The sequence below is a fragment of the Dendrobates tinctorius genome, unplaced genomic scaffold, assembly GCF_039654945.1.
Source record: "Dendrobates tinctorius isolate UK_male_01 unplaced genomic scaffold, ASM3965494v1 ptg000293l, whole genome shotgun sequence".
Taxonomy (NCBI): domain Eukaryota; kingdom Metazoa; phylum Chordata; class Amphibia; order Anura; family Dendrobatidae; genus Dendrobates; species Dendrobates tinctorius.
In genome coordinates this window covers 14817780-14843905 of record NW_027361960.1, presented here as the reverse complement: position 1 = coordinate 14843905, position 26126 = coordinate 14817780, and the positions used below count along the sequence as shown (strand labels likewise).

At 46.7% G+C, this 26126-nt stretch overlaps 1 protein-coding gene across 5 annotated transcripts in view; it reads right to left on the bottom strand.

Moving 5' to 3' along the window:
* The window catches only part of PDE10A (phosphodiesterase 10A), a 785858-nt gene that overhangs the window by 246523 nt on the left and 513209 nt on the right, over positions 1–26126 (bottom strand). For 2 of the 5 annotated variants that reach the window (XM_073560150.1, XM_073560149.1), the window contains exon 1: positions 18888–21993. The exons of 2 other annotated variants lie outside the window; for them this stretch is intronic. Coding sequence is in view for 1 of the 3 variants with exons in the window: in XM_073560149.1 (XP_073416250.1) it covers positions 18888–18951 (64 nt within the window). In the remaining 2 variants the exon portion in view is untranslated. Of the gene's footprint in view, positions 1–5202; positions 5308–18887; positions 21994–26126 lie in introns of those variants that run through there. One more of the 5 variants, XM_073560151.1, reaches the window with a different exon arrangement.

Sequence of the window (26126 nt, the reverse complement as noted above, 5' to 3'; positions counted from 1 at the left end):
CTTACATTTTAATTTTAAATTTAAAATGTCTCCACAAATGTCTGTAGACAAATAATTCATTATGCTCCATGTCACAGAAGCTGTCTTTAGGGCAACGCTTAGTATGTCCTTCACAGTAAGCTTAGTGAAGAGGGCTGACCGGGCCAACAGGTTTCAAATGAGGAGTCCGCTTTGGTCATGCCACGACAGATTAGAATTTAACATACCATGGATGGAATCAGTGTGGAGTTGAGAAAGTTAGTCTCCAGTTTTCACAACAAAATCAATTTCATGATGTGGTGCAGTCTGACTCCTAAATCTGCAATAACATGTAGTGTATGTCCTATGAGCCTTTAAAGAGTTCCCGAGACGGATCGCGATATGCCAAGTGACCAGAGAACAGGCGTGCTGCATGGTAGCCACCCTGTTTTGCACTTGGGGACGGGAAGGAGAGCAGCATATAGTGGAGGGCAGCAATAACCCCTTTAAAAAGATCTTGTGCCATCTAGTTTAACCCCTTAGTGACCAGTCCAAATTTTTAAATCTGGCCAGTGTCACTATATGTGGTAATTTTTGCACCATCTGATGAAGATAGTGTTATGCCATCGAAACGCGCTGTGGAGATCGAAGGGTTAATAAAGGTTTGTTAACCAGATTGCTCTCCCTATAATTATCCCTTATCTCATCGCTCCAGACCGCTACAACTTTTTTGCCTTCATCACTACATGTGGTAATAACTTTGGAACGCTTCAATGGATCCCAGCGAATTTGAGACGGTTTTTTTGTGTGTCAAATTTTAATTTATGATAATGGTAAATTTAGATCAATGTGTTTTGTGTTTATAAAAATATCACAAATTTGACAAAAGTAAAAAATAAAAAATAGCAATTTTCAAACTGAGTGATTATCCCTTTAATCCAGATTGTTTTCTATGGTAGAACTATCATAAATAACATTTCCCACATACCTGCTTTACATCAGCACCATTTGTAAAATGTTCTTTTGCTAGCATTTTAAGAGGTTTAAAAACATAGCAGTAATTTTTTATTTTTTTTTCCCAACGAAATTTGCAACATTTATTTTTTTTATTTTTTTTTTTTTAAGGGACCCATTCAGGTTTGTAGTGACTTTGGGGGTCCTATGTATTGGAAAACCCTCAAAACGTTTTACCATTTTAAAAACTGTTGTCAGGTAATTAATTAATGCAAAGTGACATAGCAGGAATGAAGAAGTGTATTTTTACCACCTAAATGCTGCTAACTTCTGAACAGGTTACTATAGCCGGCAGACTATAAGGCAGCTATTTAGTCGTTAATTGCCATGGCAAACATCAGGACAACACAATCATGATCTCAGGGTGCGAAAGGCGATAAAGAGGAAGCCCCCAAACTCTGTTAATTATTTACATGATGTAGTCACTATTGACAGCAGCATCTAAGGAGTTAAACAGATACTGACGGTGCCAACGTGGCTATTGACGAGCGTGGCTATTACAGCAAATTGTCAGCTATAGTGTACAGCCGAAAGCTGCTGGATTGTCACCTGTATGGGGATGCTAGTCTCATATGGACTATGGAACTCTCTGCCATATGATGTTGTAATGAGTGATTCCCTACTAAAATTTAAGAAGGGACTGGATGCCTTTCTTGAAAAGTATAATATTACAGGGTATATACACTAGTTTCCTTAATATTGCGTTGATCCAGGGAGCTAGTCTGATTGCTGTATGTGGAGTCGGGAAGGAATTTTTTCCCCAATGTGAAGCTTACTGTTTGCCACATGGGTTTTTTTTGCCTTCCTCTGGATCAACATGTTAGGGCAAGTTAGGATAGGATATGGGTTGAACTAGATGGACTTAAAGTCTTCCTTCAACCTTAATAACTATGTTACTATGTTATATCTCAGGTCTGTAAAAATGTATTGGCAGTCATTACAGGGTTAAAAGAAGACTATAAGGGAATCGAGTTTGTATAGAAGGGTCCACCATCCAGAAACCGCCTCTTTTAGAAAGAACAGCGACAAAGAGTGCCTCACGTCCATGTATTATATTGATGGTGTTAGGGTTGGCAGATCGCACTTTGTTAGTCAATTTAATTAGTGCGATCGCAACTCGGAGTCCACCGTGCAGAGATGTTATCCTGCTGCTAATGAGCAATGGCGGAGCAGTGCGGGGAGTGATCACAAAGAACACACAGGGTTAAATATCACCTTGGGTGGATTAAGTGCCGATTACCCTACTCGTATAACTTCTCAGAGGGGTGAGCACTGGATGAGGAATACCAGCTCAGCTAGACGCCGAGTGGCAACAAAAATACAACTAATTCAACTCCACCGAGTGGCGCAAAAATAAGAGTACCTCAGCTAACCGCCGAGCGGTACCAAAAGAGGCGTGTGCTATTCCCCAAAACGAAAGCGTTAAAGCATGCGAGTTTGACTGTGCCCTGTAAACAGCCCGTGCTAACAGCACACGTGGCCAAGACAGGCGCTAGGCCAAGCCAAGGAAAAACCTGCCTAAGGAAAGCTAGACGTTCACACATGCCGACAAAGCAGCAGAGCCTCCACCCACACATACACAGCCGCAAATGATCTTAGCGCACAGCCGGGCGCCCCAAAGACCCTTTTATAGACTGCGCTTAAGTCCAGTCGGACAGGACCTTGCTCGTGGACCAATCCGGGACGGCCTTATCACCGGAGCAGCTGACGACTGACCACCAAGAGGCCTCTTCTCCTAACTAACTGGACCACTGTAAGGCTATTTATATATTTGAATATATATTCAGATGTAAGATGGTACCGATACATCGCGAGACTGAAGAAAAGTCCGTGATGAGCTGAGTCCTGAATAATCAGAAATACCATCTTGAAGCTCTTAGGAAATGCAGATTCGCAGCTCTACTTCCACCCAAACTCTCCTTTGACTCCTCCCAACCATCCATTAGCCGCAAAAAACCTGCACTCCAAATTCGGCCTCTTGCTGCTGCCCTCTACTAGCCAATTCATATCTTACATTACAAATCTCCAACAATACAGTAAACTGTGATTAACCCTTACAATTCCACAAAAATCCATATTACCCCCTTTACCTAACTGATTAAATTAAACAGTTGAGATTGATGCATCTGTAAACACAATCTAAATATATAAAAATGGAAAATATAAAATAGCTAAAAATTACAAAAAACTGTCATTTTTGGTCACTTTGCCTAAAAAGACAAAAAAAATGAAATGCAATCAAAATGTCACATGCAACTGCACATTGGTAATAAAAACTACAGGAACCCTTGACGAGACCCTAGCTAGAGGACAGGAAACAGACAAGTAGAGAGAGCAGGCCTCCATTGCAATTGGAGCTCCAGGGGAGGATAGTATATACATTTTAATTTTAGGTCATCTAAGAGGCAAATTTTCCCTGGCCCTTGTCTTATACTTACCAGTCGCCATCTTCATCCACTATTAGCGCTGCTCTGGTCGTCTTCTGTAGACTGTGACCTGCTAGATCGCTCCAGTGTTTGCTGAGAGAGTCAGAAGTCAGTACTCAATGTAAGTCTATTAGAGCCAGAACAAGACTCTCAGACTTGCACTGAGAGCTTGTGACGGTTACATCTGACTTCCGGTCAGTCAGAAGTTGCGGTCACAAGATGTCTGCGTGGGAACACCTGAAGACAGCGGCGGGTAAGTATAGTACTAGGGTCAGGGAATGTAAAACAAAAACTCATCATTCAGCTGACAGTGTTCTGCCTTCATACACGTTGACACGGTGTGCACTCTAGCATACAGCATAAACCACCTTCTATCTTCCAAAATAAGCAGACCGTTCTCTGTAGTCTAACTTGTTTATTGGTGAAGAGTCTAGAACATGTGGTAAAACTATAAAGAATACAAACGACATGGGTAAGTATTGAGCAGATGATCACACAGCTAACACAATTACAGGAAGTATACAGTGTGATGCAAACTTTACATGGAATACACAGGAGTCTATTTACATCTACTGAGCACTAACTGCTATACAGTTAATAACATCTCTGTACAACACTGCATTGCAAGAAAAGGTATTAGTCTTACCAAATATGCTTCACCAGGATAAACTCAAGTAGGGGTGTTACAGGAGGACAAAAACAAGTGCGTCCCATGAAATACACAGAAGATAATGGCATCTTCCTCATACCAGAATACATTGCTTCAATCCCGCAATGCAACACTCTGTTAAAGACACAGGCTGTAAATGCTATTAAAGACACAGCTATAAATTCAGCCACCACTAGATGGTGCTATAACTAAACCAGCACATAATATAAACATATTTGCCCTATATTCAGAGGGCAGAACAGACAGTTATCTAATGTGTCTAATGAAAAAAAATCTTTTCAGGAAATTCATTTTTTTCCCTCAATCAGGGGCAATATGACAAGTTCTAAGAACTTTTTCTGGAGTGGGTCAGCTTTTTACAAAACACTTGATGGGACAAGCAATTTCAACAAGGCTATGTGCACATGTATGCAGAAAATTTCTGCATAAAAACCGGACTCCTTCCCAGAAAACGCGCGTTTTTTTCCACGCAATTTTTGCTGAAATTTTTTACACGCATCCCCAGACACATAGAAAACAGCTAGAAATGCGAAATTTACCGTGAAATTAATGAGCATGCTGCTTTTACCGCGAAGCGGTTTTTTTTGCAGAAAAAAATGCATCAATATGCACAAAAAGTGCAAAATGCATGAAAATGAATTGAAAGCTTCTTTTAAGCGGATTTTTTGGTAAATCCGTGGGAAAAACGTGAAAAAAAACGCTGTGTGTTAACACAGCCTAACAAGTTCTGTTTTATGTCACCTAACAGCTTCAGGGTTCCCAAACCTACTGTAGTAGTTAAAAGGAAGGAATGGTTCATTATTTGGGAGGTTTCTGCTGGGAAGCTGCCCACTCTCTATACCGTACTTAACAGTATACAGTGAAAGCCGCCGGCAGTGTAGCTTCCACAAGAACATAGACAAAGCCGCCTCAGGAAAGCCACCATTGGAGTTTTCCTGGGAAAGCTTTCCAGGATTCAAATAACGCAGCGCACAAACCTGGAGCAGAACCTTAAAGTTTTTGGGCAGTTTTGCATTTTTGAAAAGGACCGAGAAGTTTCGCTCAGGTCCTGGTGGAGAAAAAAAAAAAAAAAAAAACCCCAATGAAAAGACTGAGCACATATACTTGTGAGTTGTTTTCTAGACTTTTTTTCACCTTAAGCATTTTTTCTTCGGTTGTGCCTAGGACATCTTTTTCCAGCAGATATATGTGCCAATGTTCAGTCTTTTTAAGCCTCTTAACCACTCCAGGCTTCCAAGGCTGCAAAACAGTTAAAACAAGTGTCCTGACCAGTCACCATTTTATGCATCCAAATTATTAAAAAAAGTAAAGAAAAATTAGATAGAAGAAGAAAAAAAAAAAAAAAAAAAAAAAAAAAGACACTTAAGGCAAAACACCAGAGTTTTCCTGAAATGTCTGCCTTTTCCAAACAAAATAGGCAGTCAAAAACTCACAAAAAACAAACAAAAACACACATTACACCGTGTACCTATACCAACACGCCTCCTTAATAAAAAAAAAAAAAAATAAAAATAATATGTTTTGCTCAAACAATGAGATGTTTCAGACAAAAACTTAGTTTTGTGGAACGCCGGGAGAAGGGTCTACAGGGCAGATCCCCTCCGGCTCTTCTCTACACAGCTTGTTTTCATAGCCAAGTCTCTCTGGAGAACACTTGGGCAATAACCACATTGCAAAATTATGGCAAAACAAAGTAAAGCACAAGTAGCTTTGTCTTGTAATTTTTAGCTGTGCACTACAATTACATAACTTGTGAATCCAGTCTTACGAGAGTCCAGTCTTGTAACAAGCCGAGCACCAGTTTGATTATCACATGAATGTCACTCTCCGCAAGGAGAAACCTTACTTCTTAGACCCTAGTCCAGAGCCTCTCACCTTGCCAAATCAGATCTCATACTTTGCACTGACGAGAGCCAACAGCTCGAAACACCGTGTCTGCAAATTGAGATTCTGATTTGGCTTGTATCCTAAGTCATACTACAAGACTCGTTAAAGGGTTGATTGTGACTTGTAGGATCGCTACTACCAATAGGTGGCGCTGTAGAGTAAAAGTCCTCTTTCTTTCTGAAGAGGCAATTTGCATATTATTTTCCCAGAGGAGCATTGCACGGCGAATAAGTCTCCTTACCTTGACAAGCCACAGCTGGCATGTCACTCTCCGCAAGGAGAAACCTTACTTCTGAGACCCTAGTCCAGAGCCTCTCACCTTGCCAAATCAGATCTCATACTTTGCACTGACGAGAGCCAACAGCTCGAAACACCGTGTCTGCAAATTGAGATTCTGATTTGGCTTGTATCCTAAGTCATACTACAAGACTCGTTAAAGGGTTGATTGTGACTTGTAGGATCGCTACTACCAATAGGTGGCGCTGTAGAGTAAAAGTCCTCTTTCTTTCTGAAGAGGCAATTTGCATATTATTTTCCCAGAGGAGCATTGCACGGCGAATAAGTCTCCTTACCTTGACAAGCCACAGCTGGCATGTCACTCTCCGCAAGGAGAAACCTTACTTCTTAGACCCTAGTCCAGAGCCTCTCACCTTGCCAAATCAGATCTCATACTTTGCACTGACGAGAGCCAACAGCTCGAAACACCGTGTCTGCAAATTGAGATTCTGATTTGGCTTGTATCCTAAGTCATACTACAAGACTCGTTAAAGGGTTGTGACTTGTAGGATCGCTACTACCAATAGGTGGCGCTGTAGAGTAAAAGTCCTCTTTCTTTCTGAAGAGGTAATTTGCATACACATGAATAAGAGACTATTTCAGCAGTGAAAGGTTTCCACTGAATGACAATTTAGAGATGTTGAAAAGCAATGCTATACTACATAGTATCGGTTTCCTTCAGTGATCCACTGTATAGGAAAGTGCAGTGTCCTGGGCTTTCTAATGCAGTAAAACAAACAGTTTGCAGACACACAGCAGCCAGAAGGAGAGGAAGAACACACTTTTAGGGTCCCGTTACATTTAGCGATGCACCAGCGATCCCGACAACTATACGACCCGGTCAGGATCGCTGGTGCATCGCTAAATGGTCGCTAGTGAGCTGTCACACAGGCAAATCTCACCAGCGACGCAGCAACGATAAGCGATCCGTCGGCGGTCGCTCTTACCTGTCACACCGCAGCGATGATGATGACTTCCGCCTGCATCCATGCGTTGCTAGTCTGCGCCAGCGGGACGCCAACGACGAAAAAACGGCCCAGGACATTCGAGCGCGATCAGCGATATCCAGCGGGGGGGCCGGTTGCAGGTGCGTGTCACACAAAGCGAGATCGCTAGCGATATCGCTGTTGCATCACAAAATCAGTGACGCTTTAGTGAAAGGCCCTTTAGGCTCTGTCTGGTGAATGAGGGCATATGGGGAAAAACTCCTATTGTGTATTGTAGGCTAGGTGCACAGACGCAACATAATATACCTGTGAGGTAAGAGTCACACAGCCGCAAAACTCGGAAGAGGATTGCAGCACAACGCTCGGACTGGTCGTCGACTCTCCTGGTCCAAGCAGGGCAGCTGCACAGAAACACATGCTGTCACACTTCTGACAGGAGAGACTACGGCCAGTCCAAGGACTGCGTTGTAATCCTCGACAAAATTATACGGCCATGTGACTCTCACCTCACACAGGATTTCAGCCTGCTTAAAGCAGAAGCATATCTGAACCAAAATTGGAACGTCTCCAAAACACAGAAAATCACTTGCGGGTGCAGGGCTGGTCTTTGCTTGCCGCTTTTTCTCCTTACAGTGTGCACTAACAGTGCACTTTTACCAGCTCGCTACTTTTGATCTGAGCTGGCGAGAGAGCGCACTGTCACTGTGCACATTAAAGTGACAAGAATCTACTGAGCATATATTGGAATAGACAACTAACGGATGCTCATCAGAGCAGGGATTAGCCCAACCCATGAAATGGAAGTCACTTATGACACTTTGCTTGACAGAGGAGCAGAGGCTATGTCAGCGACAGCAGCCTTTGCTCCCTGATGATGCTGTGAGTATCTCAGTATGCACTGGGATTCTCAAATGAAGTGTCATAAAAAAGAAAGCATTAAAAAAATAAAGCAGTTGGATAATGTAGCGGAGGCAACGATAGGGAATTGTTAAAGGGAATCTGTCACCCCATTTTTGCGGTATGAGCTGAGCTGCGGCCACTGCCATCAGGGGCTTATGTACAGCATTCTGTAATGCTGTAGATAAGCCCCCGATGAAATCTGAAAAAGAAAAAAAAAAAAAAAAAGTTAGGGCCCCGTCACATATAGCGACTCACCAACAATCCCGACAACGATATGAACTTGTCAGGATCACTGGTGTGTTGCTACATGATCGCTGGTAAGCTGCCAAACAGGCAGCTTCACCAGCGATCAGCACCAGCGACGACGAGCGCGTCGCTGTGTACCTTAGATACCAGCGCGCTGGTGCAGGGAGCTGGTAACCAAGGTAAACAGCAGGCTTCTAAGAGCCGTGCGGCGCTTAGAAACCCGCTGTTTACCTTGGATACGAGCTGGGAGCTCGCTGATTGTTGCTCTCCCGCCTGCCACATGCAGCGATGCGTGCTGGCCAGCGGGAGACCAATGATCAAAAATAAGTCCAGGGCTTTTGAGCACGATCAGGGGGGCCAGTCGCTGATAGGTGTCACACAGCGATATCACTGGTGAGATCGCTGTTGCGTCACAAAACTTGTGACTCAGCAGCGATCTCGCTAGCGATCTCGCTGTGTGTGACGGGGGCTTTAGATTATACTCACCTGGGGGTCCGGTCCGGTGCCTCCCATCTTCATACGATGACGTCCTCCTCCTTACTTCTGTCGCGACTCCTGCACAGGCATACTAAGTACTGCAGTGCGCAGGAGTCGGACCTCTATGACCTTTCCTGGCGCACTGCAGTACTTTAATCTGCCCTCAATAGGGCAGATAAAGTACGCCTGTGCAGGAGCCATGGTAGAAGAAGGAGGACATCATTGTATGAAGATGGGAGGCACCGGACCGGACCGAGACACCCACCGCACCCCGGTGAGTATAATCTAACTTGTTTTTCTTATCTTTCAGGATACATCGGGGGCTTATCTGCAGCTCATACAGCAAAAATGGGGTGACAGATTCCCTCTAAGTCCACGTGCACACGCTGAGTATTTGGTGAGCTTTATACATCAGTATTTGAGAGCCAAAACTAGGAGTGGAACAATCGGAGGATAAGTGTAACAAAAGCACATAACCACTTCTGTTTTTTATCACCCACTCCTGGCTTTGGTTTACAAATATGGAGGTAAAATACTGAATGTGGTCTATTAAAAAATGATTAGAGTAGGACATTAAATAATCAGGTATATAGGATTAAAAATAATTTGTGTTTTGGACCACCCCTTTAAAGAGCCATTTTAATCATTGATGCTTTGCCTTATTGCCGGCATTGCCTTTAAAGTAATGGGAACTTCTTCAGGGGCTGCCCCTGCGTTAGTAATTATGAGAATCATTGCCAAATTAATAACATTTTGCATGGCATACCACAGCGTTTTAAGTTTTATTTTTTTTTAAAGTCAGACCCATGTCAGAATTGCATTTGACAGGATTGGGAACTAATAAAACCTACTCAAAAAATGTGAATAAACCAAAGAAATAGATAAAATATATAATTTTTATTAAATCATAGTATTATAAACATAGAAAGTGAGGGGAAAACAAAGAATACACCACAGAAACAAATATCATTAAATGGGATTACTGACCAAATGACATGATAAAACCTAATAAGGATCCCATATAGTCTGTTTAAAGGGAATCTGTCACCCTTTTTTTGGCCTTTCAGCTGCTGGCATAGACATCGGGGGCTTATCTACAGCATTCTGTAATGCTGTAGATAAGCCCCCGATGTAACCTGAAAGAGAAGAAAAACACGTTATATTATACTCACCGAGGTAGGCGTTCTGGTCCAGCGCCTCCCTTCTTTATGTGATGACGTCCTCTTCTCCCGTCCTGTAATGGCTCCGGCGCAAGCGCACTGCTCTGCCCGGTTGAGGGAAGAGCAAAGTCCTGCAGTGCGCAGGCGTCGGGAGAGGTCCAGCGCCTGCGCACTGCAGAATTCAATGCGCCTGCGCCGGAGCCATTACAGGATGGGAGAAGAGGACGTCATCGCATGAAGAAGGGAGGCGCCGGACCGGACCATCCACCTCGGTGAGTATAATATAACCTGTTTTTCTTCTCTTTCAGGTTACATTAGGGGCTTATCTACAGCATTACAGAATGCTGTAGATAAGCCCCCGATGTCTATGTCGGCAGCCAATAGGGCAAAAAAAAGGGTGACAGATTCCCTTTAAGTGTACAAATCTAGTAGACATAAAAAGAAGGGATATAATAAATTCATATATACCAGTGGTCAGTATCCCGTGGCTCCTGTGACTCCAAAGTACGTTTCGCCTAGTAACTCCTTGAGAAAGCCACTAGGCGAAACGTACGTTGGAGTCACAGGAGCCACGGGATACTGACCACTGGTATATATGAATTTATTATATCCCTTTTTATGTTGTCTATGCACCTTATTTCTAGATGTGTCAGTCTACTAGATTTGTGCACTTAGACTACTTATATGGGATCCTTATTACTGTAGTTCTTATGTCGTTTCGTCAGTAATCCCATTTAATGATACTTATTTCTATGCAGTGGTTTCTGTTTTGTATTCTTTGGTTCCCCTCATTCTCTATGTTTTTAATACTATGACTTACGGTAATAAAGATGATATATTTTATCCATTTCTTTTGTTTATTCACATTTTTTGAGTAGGTTTGGTTATTGTTTTTTGTGAATATCCTAACCAATGTTGCTATATTATAGTGAGCTTGTCTCACATTAGTTGCTGCCTTAAGGATTGGGAACTAAATAGAATAACCTACTTCTTTCTGGTTCCACTTCTGGCTGGTCTCAGGAAACTGCACTAAAAACAGCTGCTTGTGAATCTACTCCCTCAAGGTTTTAGGCTGTGTGCACACGCTGCGGATTCCGCTGCGTTTCCGCAGCGGTTTTGGCCGCTGCGGACACGCAGCAGTTTTAGCTGCGGTGTACAGTACCATTCATTTGAATGGGAAAAAAAAACCGCTGTGCCAACGCTGCGGAAAAAACCGCGCGGATTTGCTGCGGTTTTGAATCCGCAGAAAGAATTGCATGTCAATTCTTTCTGCGGAAACCGCTGCGGGTTCCTATCTCCACCATTGTGGAGATAGTGAATCCGCAGGACCAAACCGCAGGCAAAACTGCAGATAATCCGCAGGTCTTTGGACCTGCGGATTATCTGCGGTTTTTGCAAAATCCGTGCGGATTAATCCGCAGCGGATTCCGCAGCGTGTGCACGTACCCTTATACTCTAGGAACACGACATTAGAAATGTAAATTGAGCTAAGGTTACACCTCAACAGTGAGCAACACAAAAATAATGGTTAGGGCCACAGATTATCAGAGATTTCAGAAATGTAATAAAACTTCCAAATGGCTCATAAATAATTCACAAATCTTCAATTATTCATTCAGCTACATAATTGATATATACAAAGGGAAGGTGCAGACATTACATTTACTTTATCAGACAAACGATACAATTCATGTAGGAGAAAAGATTGAGCACATTGCTTACACAATTTCTGTTCAAGTACTTTTATGGTCTGGGTTCCCGTCACGTTCCCCGCCCTATTCTGCACTTCATCAGGGGTTTCTGTCTACTTTGCTAATGTGTCTGACATGAACATAAGGAAGCTCAAGTGGAAGCACACGTTTCACATGTAATGGTACATGCACACGACGTCTTTTTCAGACAGATTTCCTTTGAAAAAGTGCAGAAAAACGACCGCATAAAATGAACATTTTACACAGCAATGGAAAAAAGAATTGCTGAGCATGTTAGAAAAAAAAAAAACACTTTCTTCTTTTAACCATTAAAGGGTTCCCCTTGGAAAACCTCAGCGGTGCCTACTGGAGTATGTACAAAGCTGTTTGGTGTTTTGTGGGGTTTTTTCAGGCAAGATGTCTATTGGAAACAGTTTTAGAAAATACTCCATCTTGAATGTTTTTATGTTTCCTCAAGCAATTTTGCTAGAAAAATTTTTTTTGCAGTGGGATTTTTTCCTGCAACCCTCTGAATGAACAGTACCTAGTTGAAGAGTTTCTTGAAGGAAAACACCATATTTTTCGTACTATAAGACGCACTGGCTGTCTTGGGGGCGCAGCGGGTCACAGGAGACTGGAGCCTGCAGCTGCTGCTAACCCCTGTTCCCGCTGCTACAGAGAAATTAATATTCACTGCATTCCACACCCATGGGCGTTGAGGGCAATGAAAATTCACTTCTCTTTAATAATACTGCCTTGGCATGATTGGCCTTAACCCCAGTCCTGGTATGCATGGCCTCATCCTTATAATTACCCATCCAACCCCCATCCTGTTATGATAGGCTCCATCAGAAAACATAAAAAAAAAACAAAAAAAACATTACACTTACCTTCCCCCGCTCCCTTGCAGCGTCCTGCTCTGGTACCAGCAACTGCTTTATGCTTGTAAGCAGCGCATGGCAGGGACGTCATGCGCTGCTCACAAGAAGAGCACAGCTGCCAGAATACTCACCAGGACTATGCTCGCAGAGGGCAGTGAGTATTCATTGCTCTTCAGTAGCACGCAGTGTCAGCCCCCGGCTTCCTGTTGCTGCCCGTGGTCACATGTGCCGCTACTTAACAGAAGTGAATATTCACCGCTTTTAAGAAGCGGCACACGTGACTGTCGGCAGCAGCAGGAAGCAGGTGGCTGACATTGCGCGCTGCTGGAGAGCAATGAATACTCACTGCCCTCCGCGCGCATAGTCCTGGCGAGTATTCTGGCAGCTGTGCTCTTCTTGTGAGCAGCGCATGACGTCCCTGCTGCCATGCGCTGCTTACAAGCATAAAGCAGTTGCTGGTACCGGAGGAGGACGCTGCGAGGGAGCATTGTGAAGGTAAGTGTAATGGTTTGTTTGGTTTTTTTTTTTTTTTTTTTTTTTTTTAAGGTTTTCTGATGGGGCCATGCATATCAGGATGGGGGCCAATTATAATGATGAAGCCATGAATACCAGGACGAAATGGAGGCCCTGCATACCAGGATAGGGACGGGGCCCATGCATACTAGGACTAGATGGTTGGTCATGCATACCAGGATCGGGATGGGGCCATGCATACCAGGACAAAAAGGTTGGCCCTGCATACTAGTATAGGGATGAGGGCAATCATTCCTGCCAGGATGGGGATGAGTGGGCCCATATATACCAGGATAGGGGATATTAAGTACAGAATTCTCCACATTATTTGCTTCAATTTTTTTTCCTAATTTCCTCCTCTAAAACCTAGGTGCGTCTTATAGTCGGGTGCGTCTTAAAGCCCGAAAAATTCGGTACTCTAAAGAAGCGACATGCACTTTGTCTTTCCCCACCAGGTGTTCTTCAAAACCTGATGGAAGAAAAAGAAAAATACTTAAAAGACAAAATATGAACAGTCAATGGATTTTGCAACAGAAATGAATTAGAAACTTTCAAGTGTTCTTTGAGCAAATTTTCGGACTTTTTTTGCAGATCCACTCAAAATACGCTTTAAGTACCTATTTTTGAACATACCCTTAGGATACAGTTCTAAAGTAACATGCACACAAAGGTTTTTAAAAGTATTTGGTGCATTTTTGACACTGTCTATTTTCACAAAGAAAGGGGAGAAAAAAAAAAAAAAAAAAAAAAAAAAAAAACACACACAGCACATTACTGTTCCAGCAAAAAGAATTGGATTTGTAGAAATCTCATGGCCGCTGTTTTTTGTGCCATTACAGCGTGGTAAACTGACCTGTGGTGTGTATTTGAAATCTGCAACATGTCAATTGCTCTTGCAGCAAATAAGCGTTTTAATTGCAACTTTTCCCCATAGACTTGAGGGATGAGATGAGGAAGTTTTGCAGGTATAAAAAATATGAGTTTTCAGTATGCTTCCTTAGCAGAAATACATTACATATGCATGTCATCTCCGCACTTGGCTGTATCAGTAACAGGAAGTAGCCAAAAGAATCAAGCTTTATTTTAAAAAAAATAACATACCTAAAAGACTAGACACAACTGAAGTAAAGAAAAGAAGCAATAACTGCAAATAGCCTAATTTGTGCAGAAATGCTGCAGCAAAAACACTAAATACTCATGGTGGGAACTTAGCCTTAGGGCTCACACAGACGAGCGGATGAACTAGACGTGCGCTATCAGACAGCATTGACCCATGTTATTCAAGAGAGCTGTCCAGATGAATGATTTTTCTCTTGGCCAGCAGTCCGTGAGAAAGGAAAAGCAAACACCTGTAGGTGGAATATTTTGCTACAGACTTTAGAATGATACATGGCCGCAGTGTATTTGACATCACTGACCGGTGGCAGCCCGACCACCAATTAGCAGAATGGGGAATGTTGATTCCCATTACAAAAAGGTCCTTCAGGTCAGATGCCTGCCTGCCGCTCTAGTCATTTTCTAGGGTGCTGCCAAAAAAGCCACGTGCAGTGCTTGGTAGCCCTTTAGAGAATGTATTGAACAGCAGTTGCATTTCCACTTCAGTCTAATGGGAAAAAAGTGTCCCAACTCAAATGGTGGCCAAGCAGTTGGACCACCAAAATCAGGAAGTTACCCCCTGTAGATAGGCAATAACTTGTTTTCCCAGCAACACTTGTAAGGGAAAATAAATAGGAGATGCCCATTCAAACCATAACAGAGGGGCAATTTCTCATCTTATGCGCCCTGATGGCCTTATATGCAACTTTCCACAATTTCTTATTTTGCTTCTTTAGGAAAAAAAAAAAAAAAAAAAAAAAAAAATCAGATGATATGATAAAACAGAAAAAAAAAACACTACTCACCTCCTTTCTCCCTGGCAAAGTAGTGCAGAAGCTTCGATGGTCATCCAGTCTTTGCCACTGGCATGCACATGACCACTTCAGCCAACTACTGGCATCACCATTCAGTATGCTAGTAGTATGGCACATAATCACTGAGGCCACAGATTGACTGCAGTGGTCAAAGTCTGGGAGACTTTCAGTGCTTATTCACTGCATCACTAGGGGGAGAGAAGAAGGGAACACTATTTTTATATCAAACAATGGTCGTAGCCAACCAATGTCAGACAGTAACATTCACTACCTGGAAGGAGTCTTCACTAGGCGCCTTTGTCAACTTACCGTACCTTTCTATAGTATGTCTGGCCACCTTCACACAACTACAGCATGTATCCTCATGTACTGCATTTACGGGATGTCCCAAAATATGACCCAATGGATTAGGTGGTGTCTGATCACAGTGGGTACATCTACTGATAATAAGAATCAGGTCAAATGTCCTCCATTTAAGGCCTGATTCAGAAGTCAGTCACGGTAAGCAAAACCGATCTGATTCTCAGGATTGGTCCATGTGCCAGGTTTTACCATCAGTTATTTTCTTGTACGAAAAAATATTTATTGCAAAGTCTCTCCTAATCATTGTAATGTTAAAAGCCGAACAGCACACTGATGTCATCACTAATGTCCATGATTCTTCCGGACACTTAGACTTGTAAGGCTTTGTGCCCACGTTCAGGATTTTTTCAGCGTTTTTCCCCGCAAAAATGCTTAAAAAAACGCATACATTAAGCATCCCATTATTAGAATGCATTCCGCAATTTTTGTGCCTATGCTGCGTTTTTTTTCCCCCGCAAAAAAAAAAACGCATCGCAGAAAAAAATGCAGCATGTTCATTATTTTTGCAGTAAATCTGTGGATTTGCCACTATGTTCATTGTATTAGGAAGCTCCGGAAAAAAACGCGAAAAATCAGCAAAAAAACGGGCAAAAAACGGCAACAAAAACATGCGCATTTCCTGAGAAGGAGTCCGGTTTTGCTCAGGAAAATTCTGCTTACGTGGGAACATAGCCTAGTGCAATTTTGGTCAGAGTCTTTTATGCAAACATGCAGTGAGAGTGGGGGGAGGAAGAAAGATACTATGTGTGATCAGCTCCATAGGTTATAATGGATAGATCAGAGGAAGGAATGACGCCTAACTGAAAGAGTTGTTCCCACTCTTACAAGTCTATGGAAGTGATGGAGATTGCACAGTACTTTGTGCTCCTTTCTCATCTACTTTGTAATTCTCTGTAGCAGTCAGTGAACTGAAACAATCTTACATCTAGAGGCTGAAAATTACTTCTCACACGTGAGAACATGTCCCAATATATCCCATCCAGACATCCGTCGGATGTAAACATCCACAGCGCACATTTCACACACGAGGGGCCGTGGAATGTATGGGAGCCTGGGCCCTGTACCAAGACTAGATACATCATAAACCATCAGCTGGGAGAAGTTCCACCTCTGGATGTACACAAGGCTTCCATTCACCGACAGTAAAAAGAGCGCAGGAGAATTAGAAGCCCATGTACAGATTATGGCAGAAAAGTTGCAGAACGGTTCATTTTGTAATTCAGTGTGGGGTTTTTGTTGCTTTTTATTCCACACTATGCAGGAAATATTGACTCCCATTTTATCAGTGCAAAACAATCTAACAGAGCATGCATTAATAACATCCTGTTTATAGCCACCACCGTGAAACAGTGGCCCTGAGCGGGTGATACCAGGCTGCAGTCAGGAACCATGCAGAGTTCATGATCAATTGTGCAGTCCGCCGAAATAAAGCCTGAAAGCACAGCGACATTTCTGCATACACCCAGAGGCTGGCGCAGGAGCACCGGGGGCAAACTTCATCAGCCAGCAGCAGAAACATCAGCACAATGAAAGTCAGATCACCCTACACTGTCAGCAGCTGGCACACCAGGCATCCCACAGCCGATAAAGCCCTGGTAATAGACCTAGAGGCTGGCACACCAGGCATCCCACAGCCGATAAAGCCCTGGTAATAGACCTAGAAGCTGGCACACCAGGCATCCCACAGCCGATAAAGCCCTGGTAATAGACCTAGAGGCTGGCACACCAGGCATCCCACAGCCGATAAAGCCCTGGTAATAGACCTAGAAGCTGGCACACCAGGCATCCCACAGCCGATAAAGCCCTGGTAATAGACCTAGAGGCTGGCACACCAGGCATCCCACAGCCGATAAAGCCCTGGTAATAGACCTAGAGGCTGGCACACCAGGCATCCCACAGCCGATAAAGCCCTGGTAATAGACCTAGAGGCTGGCACACCAGGCATCCCACAGCCGATAAAGCCCTGGTAATAGACCTAGAGGCTGGCACACCAGGCATCCCACAGCCGATAAAGCCCTGGTAATAGACCTAGAGGCTGGCACACCAGGCATCCCACAGCCGATAAAGCCCTGGTAATAGACCTAGAGGCTGGCACACCAGGCATCCCACAGCCGATAAAGCCCTGGTAATAGACCTAGAGGCTGGCACACCAGGCATCCCACAGCCGATAAAGCCCTGGTAATAGACCTAGAGGCTGGCACACCAGGCATCCCACAGCCGATAAAGCCCTGGTAATAGACCTAGAGGCTGGCACACCAGGCATCCCACAGCCGATAAAGCCCTGGTAATAGACCTAGAGGCTGGCACACCAGGCATCCCACAGCCGATAAAGCCCTGGTAACAGACCTAGAGGCTGGCACACCAGGCATCCCACAGCCGATAAAGCCCTGGTAATAGACCTAGAGGCTGGCACACCAGGCATCCCACAGCCGATAAAGCCCTGGTAATAGACCTAGAGGCTGGCACACCAGGCATCCCACAGCCGATAAAGCCCTGGTAATAGACCTAGAGGCTGGCACACCAGGCATCCCACAGCCGATAAAGCCCTGGTAATAGACCTAGAGGCTGGCACACCAGGCATCAGACAGCCGATAAAGCCCTGGTAACAGACCTAGAGGCTGGCACACCAGGCATCCCACAGCCGATAAAGCCCTGGTAACAGACCTAGAGGCTGGCACACCAGGCATCCCACAGCCGATAAAGCCCTGGTAATAGACCTAGAGGCTGGCACACCAGGCATCCCACAGCCGATAAAGCCCTGGTAATAGACCTAGAGGCTGGCACACCAGGCATCCCACAGCCGATAAAGCCCTGGTAACAGACCTAGAGGCTGGCACACCAGGCATCCCACAGCCGATAAAGCCCTGGTAATAGACCTAGAGGCTGGCACACCAGGCATCCCACAGCCGATAAAGCCCTGGTAATAGACCTAGAGGCTGGCACACCAGGCATCCCACAGCCGATAAAGCCCTGGTAATAGACCTAGAGGCTGGCACACCAGGCATCCCACAGACGATAAAGCCCTGGTAATAGACCTAGAGGCTGGCACACCAGGCATCCCACAGCCGATAAAGCCCTGGTAACAGACCTAGAGGCTGGCACACCAGGCATCCCACAGCCGATAAAGCCCTGGTAATAGACCTAGAGGCTGGCACACCAGGCATCCCACAGCCGATAAAGCCCTGGTAATAGACCTAGAGGCTGGCACACCAGGCATCCCACAGCCGATAAAGCCCTGGTAATAGACCTAGAGGCTGGCACACCAGGCATCCCACAGCCGATAAAGCCCTGGTAATAGACCTAGAGGCTGGCACACCAGGCATCCCACAGCCGATAAAGCCCTGGTAATAGACCTAGAGGCTGGCACACCAGGCATCCCACAGCCGATAAAGCCCTGGTAACAGACCTAGAGGCTGGCACACCAGGCATCCCACAGCCGATAAAGCCCTGGTAATAGACCTAGAGGCTGGCACATCGCTACAACTCACCAGCGCCTGGCACACCTGCTTCAGAACACAGTGCTAACACAGGGCACAAGCTGCCACCAGGGTGACGGACGGGTACTTACTTGCGCCTAAAAAGCAGTCCGTGAACCTTCTAAAGCAGCCTTCAGACGAGGGTCCATCTTCCATTCTGCCCCCACTGATGGCAAGAGCAGAGATCCAGAGGAAGAAGCCCCTCTGCTGGTGTCAGCCTGGCAGGATCTATATGGTTACGGGAGACTGGGCACCTCCGCCCTGTCATCCACAGCTGTGCACCGAAGAGCTGAGACTCAGGCGCCGCTGGCTCCCGGCCAGCACTTCACGGTCTTCTCTCCTGCCTCCACCCACCAGACTTGTATGCTTCCCTTTGCCGGCGATGGATGAGGGTGGGGAGCGACTAGATTGGAGTGGCTCCTATGAGGGTATGACGTCACCTGAAGGGGCGGGGCCTCCTCCAGTCCACTGCCTGCCGACTCCGAGTCCAGACCCGATAGCAGGAAGCAGAGTTGTGCTCAATGTGCTGCTGCTGTAGTGGAGAGGACTGAGGGGCTGCACCATGGGAGCCCTGTGAGGAGAGGACTGAGGGGCTGCAACATGGGAGCCCTGTGAGGAGAGGACTGATGAGCTGCACCGTGGAGCCGTGTGAGGAGAGTACCAAGGGGCTGCACCATGGATCCCTGAGAGGAGAGGACTGAGAGGCTGCACCATGGGAGCCGTGTGAGGAGAGCACTGAGGTGCTGCACCGTGGAGCCGTGTGAGGAGAGCACTGAGGTGCTGCACCGTGGAGCCGTGTGAGGAGAGCACTGAGGTGCTGCACCGTGGAGCCTTGTGAGGAGAGCACTGAGGTGCTGCACCGTGGAGCCGTGTGAGGAGAGCACTGAGGTGCTGCACCGTGGAGCCGTGTGAGGAGAGCACTGAGGTGCTGCACCGTGGAGCCGTGTGAGGAGAGCACTGAGGTGCTGCACCGTGGAACCGTGTGAGGAGAGCACTGAGGTGCTGCACCGTGGAGCCGTGTGAGGAGAGCACTGAGGTGCTGCACCGTGGAGCCGTGTGAGGAGAGCACTGAGGTGCTGCACCGTGGAGCCGTGTGAGGAGAGCACTGAGGTGCTGCACCGTGGAGCCGTGTGAGGAGAGCACTGAGGTGCTGCACCGTGGAGCCGTGTGAGGAGAGCACTGAGGTGCTGCACCGTGGAGCCGTGTGAGGAGAGCACTGAGGTGCTGCACCGTGGAGCCGTATGAGGAGAGCACTGAGGTGCTGCACCGTGGAGCCGTGTGAGGAGAGCACTGAGGGGCTACACCATCATGGAGCTGTGTGAGGAGAGGACTGAGGTGCTGCACACCATGGAGCCATGTGAGGAGAGGACTGAGGGGGCTACACCATCATGGAGCTGTGTGAGGAGAGGACTGAGGGGGCTACACCATCATGGAGCTGTGTGAGGAGAGGACTGAGGGGGCTACACCATCATGGAGCTGTGTGAGGAGAGGACTGAGGGGGCTACACCATCATGGAGCTGTGTGAGGAGAGGACTGAGGGACTGCACCATGGAGCCTTGTGAGGACTGAGGTGCTGCACACCATGGAGCCGTGTGAGGAGAGGACTGAGGGGCTCTACCATGGAGCCCTGTGAGGAGAGGACTGAGGGGCTCTACCATGGAGCCCTGTGAGGAGAGGACTGAGGGGCTCTACCATGGAGCCCTGTGAGGAGAGGACTGAGGGGCTCTACCATGGAGCCCTGTGAGGAGAGGACTGAGGGGCTCTACCATGGAGCCCTGTGAGGAGAGGACTGAGGGGCTCTACCATGGAGCCCTGTGAGGAGAGGACTGAGGGGCTCTACCATGGAGCCCTGTGAGGAGAGGACTGAGGGGCTCTACCATGGAGCCCTGTGAGGAGAGGACTGAGGGGCTCTACCATGGAGCCCTGTGAGGAGAGGACTGAGGGGCTCTACCATGGAGCCCTGTGAGGAGAGGACTGAGGGGCTCTACCATGGAGCCCTGTGAGGAGAGGACTGAGGGGCTCTACCATGGAGCCCTGTGAGGAGAGGACTGAGGGGCTCTACCATGGAGCCCTGTGAGGAGAGGACTGAGGGGCTCTACCATGGAGCCCTGTGAGGAGAGGACTGAGGGGCTCTACCATGGAGCCCTGTGAGGAGAGGACTGAGGGGCTCTACCATGGAGCCCTGTGAGGAGAGGACTGAGATGTTGCACCATAGAGCCATGTGATGAGAGGACCAGGGGTTGCACCATGGAGCCTTTTGAGTTTTGTGAGTTAATAAACTGAGAACTATGACTTGAATTTTCATTTCTATATTTCTAAAGCTCAGGGTGCGTTTACATATCTGGAATATGTTGGGGGAAACGATCAGTTGCAAAGTCCTCACCAGTAGACCTGCATTAAATCTTTCAAATTGTGCTGACATTTTCTTTCCTGTCCTCAGCAGCTTTTAAATTTAAAAAAAGTAGATAAACACCTGATAATCACTTATGTAACCAATTTATTAGCCCGGAGCAGCGTCTTGGTGTATTCCGGAGTTCTCTGGCCCATACAGCCTGATCTGTTGTATAAGTCATATGGGAAAAAAACATTTTTTACAGATTTTTATTAACAGGGACCTTTCAACCAGTTTTTTGTGTGTGAACCAATGTCACCACCTTTCTGAGCGCCTGTACTGTATTTCTTAAATGTGTCAATCATCCCCTAACTCTCCCTGTATACACCAATAATACTTTTTCATTTTCCCCTTCACTGTGTGTAAATACTTTTGGTCTGCTCCAATGGGCATCTGTGGCGCCCCTGAGGGTCCAGTCACCACATAGGTACTGCACCTCATCCAGAGGTGTGGTATCCCACTCTCAAGGAGGGAGCACTACCCAGGACTCTAAAGCCCCCGTCACACATAGCGATCTCGCTAGTGAGATCGTTGCTGAGTAACAAGTTTTGTGACACAACAGCGATCTTACCAGCCAGATCGCTGTGTGTGCCACTGACCAGCGACCGGCCCCCCTGCCGGTTATCGCTGATCATCATGGAATGGCCAGGACATTTTTTTGATCGCTTGTCTTCTGCTGGCCAGCACGCATCGCTGCGTGTGACAGGCGGGAGACCAGCGATCAGCGCGCTGGTAACTAAGGTAAACGTTGTGTTTCTAAGCGGCGCACAGCGCTTAGAAACCCGATGTGTACCTTAGTTACCAGCACGCTGGTAACCAAGGTACACATCGGGTTTCTAAGTGCCGCGCACTGCTTAGAAACCCGATGTGTACCTTGGTTACCAGCTCCCTGCACCAGCGCGCTGGTAACTAAGATACACAGTGGGTAACTAAGCGACGTGCGTCGCTTGTTACCTATATGTCGCTGTTGCTGATCGTGGGTGAAGCTGCCTGTTTGGCAGCTCACCAGCGATCATGTAGCGACACACCACACCAGCGATCCTGACAAGGTAATATCGTTGTCGGGATCGCTGGTGCGTCGCTAAGTGTGACGGGGCCCTAACACTCCCACCCAACATACACCAGTTAAGTCAGGGCATCTGTGTGCACCTTTAGGGAGGATGGCCTCATCCAAGGCTGGCTAGGAAAGGGTGTTGGGGGATGAGTGGGGAAGGTAGAGAAGGGGTGGACCTTAAGGGAGTGACAGTTGGTGGGAGGAGTTAGTGCTGAGGTAAGGAGATTGTTCTGGAAGGCGTCAGAGGGGAGTGAGAGCTGATAGGGTCTGAGGAGAATTAGTGAGAAGGTGTGCAGTAGGAAGAGGTGGAGAGAGAGATGAGGGGAGTCTGAAGGAAGCTCCCGGGAGGACAGAAGGAGTCCTTGGGCACGAGAAGTGGGGAGGCCACCCGTGGGGCCTAAATCCAGAAGTGGAGGGACCAGGTCACAGTGGGGGGAGCCGGCCCCTAAGACTTCTGGAGGACTACAAGACTCGGCTAGCAAGCCAGAGGCTGGGGTAGCTGTACGTACCTCAGCCACAACCACGTTCATTCACCAAAAATAATAATTATAATAATAATCTTTATTTATATAGCGCCAACATATTCCGCAGCGCTTTACAGTTGAACAGTTTCAAACACAACAGTCATAAGTAACAACGTTAACAATACAATAATTAAAGCGAAATAAGACGACCCTGCTCGTGGAGCTTACAATCTACAATGAGGTGGGGGGATACAAAGCACAGGTTTGTATTTACAATGATGTATTTACAATGACGGTCCAGCCATCTTCAGGGGGTGGGGGTTAGATGGAGATAGTGAATGGGCTACACACACACACAAACATGACTTTGATTACTGAATGTGATAGGCCGCTCTGAACAAATGTGTTTTGAGCGAGCGCCTAAAACTATGCAAATTGTGGATGGTCCTAATATTTTGGGGTAGAGCATTCCAGAGGATTGGCGCAGCACGGGAGAAGTCTTGGAGTCGGGAGTGGGAGGTACGGATTAGGGCAGAGGTTAGTCGAAAGTCATTTGCAGAGCGCAGCGGTCGGTTAGGCCGATAGACAGAAATGAGGGAGGAGATGTAAGGGGGTGCCGCACTGTGGAGAGCTTTGTGGGTGAGAACAAGTACTTTGAATTGTACCCTGTAATGAATTGGCAGCCAGTGTAACGACTGGCGAAGAGCGGACGCGTCTGAGAAACGATTAGCCAGATGGACGATCCTGGCCGCTGCATTAAGGATAGACTGGAGAGGGGAGAGTCGAGTGAGAGGGAGGCCAATTAATAGAGCATTACAGTAGTCTAGGCGGGAGTGGATCAGGGCGACAGTGAGAGCTTTTGTTGTTTCCATGGTGAGAAAAGGGCGGATTCTAGAGATGTTCTTTAGGTGTAAGCGGCATGAGCGGGCAAGAGATTGTATATGGGAGGTGAAGGAGAGATCGGAGTCGAACATAACACCCAGACAGCGCACCTGCTGTCGGGGTGTTATTATGGTGCCACCCACAGAGAGGGAAATGTCAGATTTAGGGAGGTTAGTAGATGGTGGGAGCAGAAGAAGTTCAGTTTTGGAGAGGTTGAGTTTCAGATAGAGAGCAGACATGATGTTGGAGACTGCAGACAGACAGTCAGTGGCGTTCTGTAGTACAGCGGTGGTAAGGTCAGGGGATGATGTGTACAGTTGTGTGTCATCAGCATAAAGATGGTACTGAAAGCCAAATCTGCTGATGGTCTGTCCAATTGGGGCTGTATAGAGAGAGAAGAGAAGGGGGCCAAGGACTGAGCCCTGAGGTACCCCAACAGTGAGAGGAAGAGGAGATGAAGTGGAGCCAGAAAACAGAACACTGAAGGAGCGGTCGGAAAGATAGGAGGAGAGCCAGGAAAGAGCAGTGTCCTTAATGCCTAGTGACTGGAGCCTAGAGAGTAGGAGAGGATGGTCAACAGTGTCGAAAGCTGCAGAAAGGTCGAGAAGAATGAGCAGAGAATGGTCACCATTACGTTTTGCTGTCAGAAGGTCATTGGTCACTTTGATGAGTGCAGTTTCTGTCGAATGTAGGGGGCGGAAACCGGACTGTGAAGGGTCTAGGAGGGAGTGAGTGGAGAGGTAACGGGTAAGGCGTGAGTATATCAGGCGCTCCAAGAGTTTAGAGATGAAGGGGAGATTGGAGACTGGTCTGTAGTTGTTTGTGCAGGATGGGTCAAGGGTGGGTTTCTTTAGTAATGGAGTAATGATAGAGTGTTTGAAGGAGGAGGGGAAAATGCCAGAGGAGAGGGAGAGATTAAAGATTGTAGTTAGGTGAGTTGTGACGACTGGGGAGAGAGACTGGAGGAGATGTGAGGGAATGGGGTCGGTTGTGCATGTAGTTGGACGAGAAGAGGAGAGGAGCCTGGAGACTTCTTCTGTGATGGGAGCAAATGTGGAGAGTGAGCCAGGGGAAATGCAGGGAGGGATGGGAGTCACTGAACTTGGTGATTGGGAGCGGATTTCCTGACGGATATTGTCTATTTTCTCTATAAAGTGGGAGGCCAGGTCATCAGCGCAAATGTCTGTGATAGGGGCTTGTGCTTTTGGCCTGAGGAGGGAGTGAAAGGTGTCAAAAAGTTTCTTGGGGTTGTTGGATAGTGAGGAGATCAGGGTGGTGAAGTAGGTCTGTTTGGCGAGGTGAAGGGCAGAGTTATATGTCCTTAACATAAATTTGAAGTGTATGAAGTCTTCTGGTGTGTGTGTTTTCCTCCATAAGCGTTCAGCACACCTAGAGCATCGCTGGAGAAATCGGGTTTGCGATGTGAGCCAGGGCTGTTTCACTCTGTGTTTGGAGGTTCTGAGGGTGAGGGGAGCTACTTGGTCAAGGGTGCTTCTAAGAGTGTCATTGAAGTGATGTACAGCCAGATCAGGACAGGAAAAAGAGGAGATTGGGGACAGTGATGAGTGTAGGGAGTCTGAAAGTGTATGAGGGTTAATGGCTTGTAGATTTCTGACTGAATGGTAGGTAGGAGGGTGCTGGGGTGAGCGAGGATTTGTGAGTGTAAAGGAGAGAATGTTGTGGTCAGAGAGGGGAAGCGGTGAGTTATCTAGGTAGGAGATTGAGCAGAGCCGGGCGAAAACCAGGTCCAGGGTGTTACCGTCTTTGTGTGTTTCAGAGGTTGAGAGCTGAGAGAAGCCTAGAGAAGTGGTTAGTGATAGAAGCTGGGATGCAGATGTGGAAGTGGGGCTGTTAATGGGGATGTTGAAGTCTCCCAGGATAAGGGTTGGTAGTTCTGAGGACATGAAGTGCGGCAGCCAGGCAGAGAAATGGTCCAGGAAGTGGGTGGGTGAGCCTGGGGGCCGGTATATGACCGCTACTCTGAGGGAGAGGGGACGAAAGAGCCTGATGGTGTGGACTTCAAAAGAAGGGAATGAGAGTGATGGAACTGAGGGGATGACCTGGAAAGTGCATTGTGGGGACAGGAGTATGCCGACTCCACCACCAGGTCTATTTGTCGGTCTCGGGGAATGGGAGAATTGTAAGCCACCATGGGAAATGGCAGCAGGAGAGACAGTGTCAGAATCCTGAATCCAGGTTTCCGTGAGGGCCAACAAATTCAGAGAGTTTTTCAGAAAGTAATTGTGTAGGAAAGGAAGCTTGTTGCATACAGACCGTGGATTCCAAAGGGCACAATTGAAAGAAGGAGATGAAGGAGTGCAAGTGATATTAGTAAGATTATTAAGGTTTCGATGTGAGGTAGGGTAGGGGTTGAGGTTGGGGGATGGTGGACCGGGGTTGGGGGAGATGTCCCCTGAAATCAGTAGGAGCAGGAAGATAAAGAGCAAGTAGTTTTTGGAATTGTATGAAGATTTTATGTGCAGTGTGTTTGGGCAAGATGGGCTGAGGCTTTTTAAGGTGAGAAGTGCATGGGAGCTGT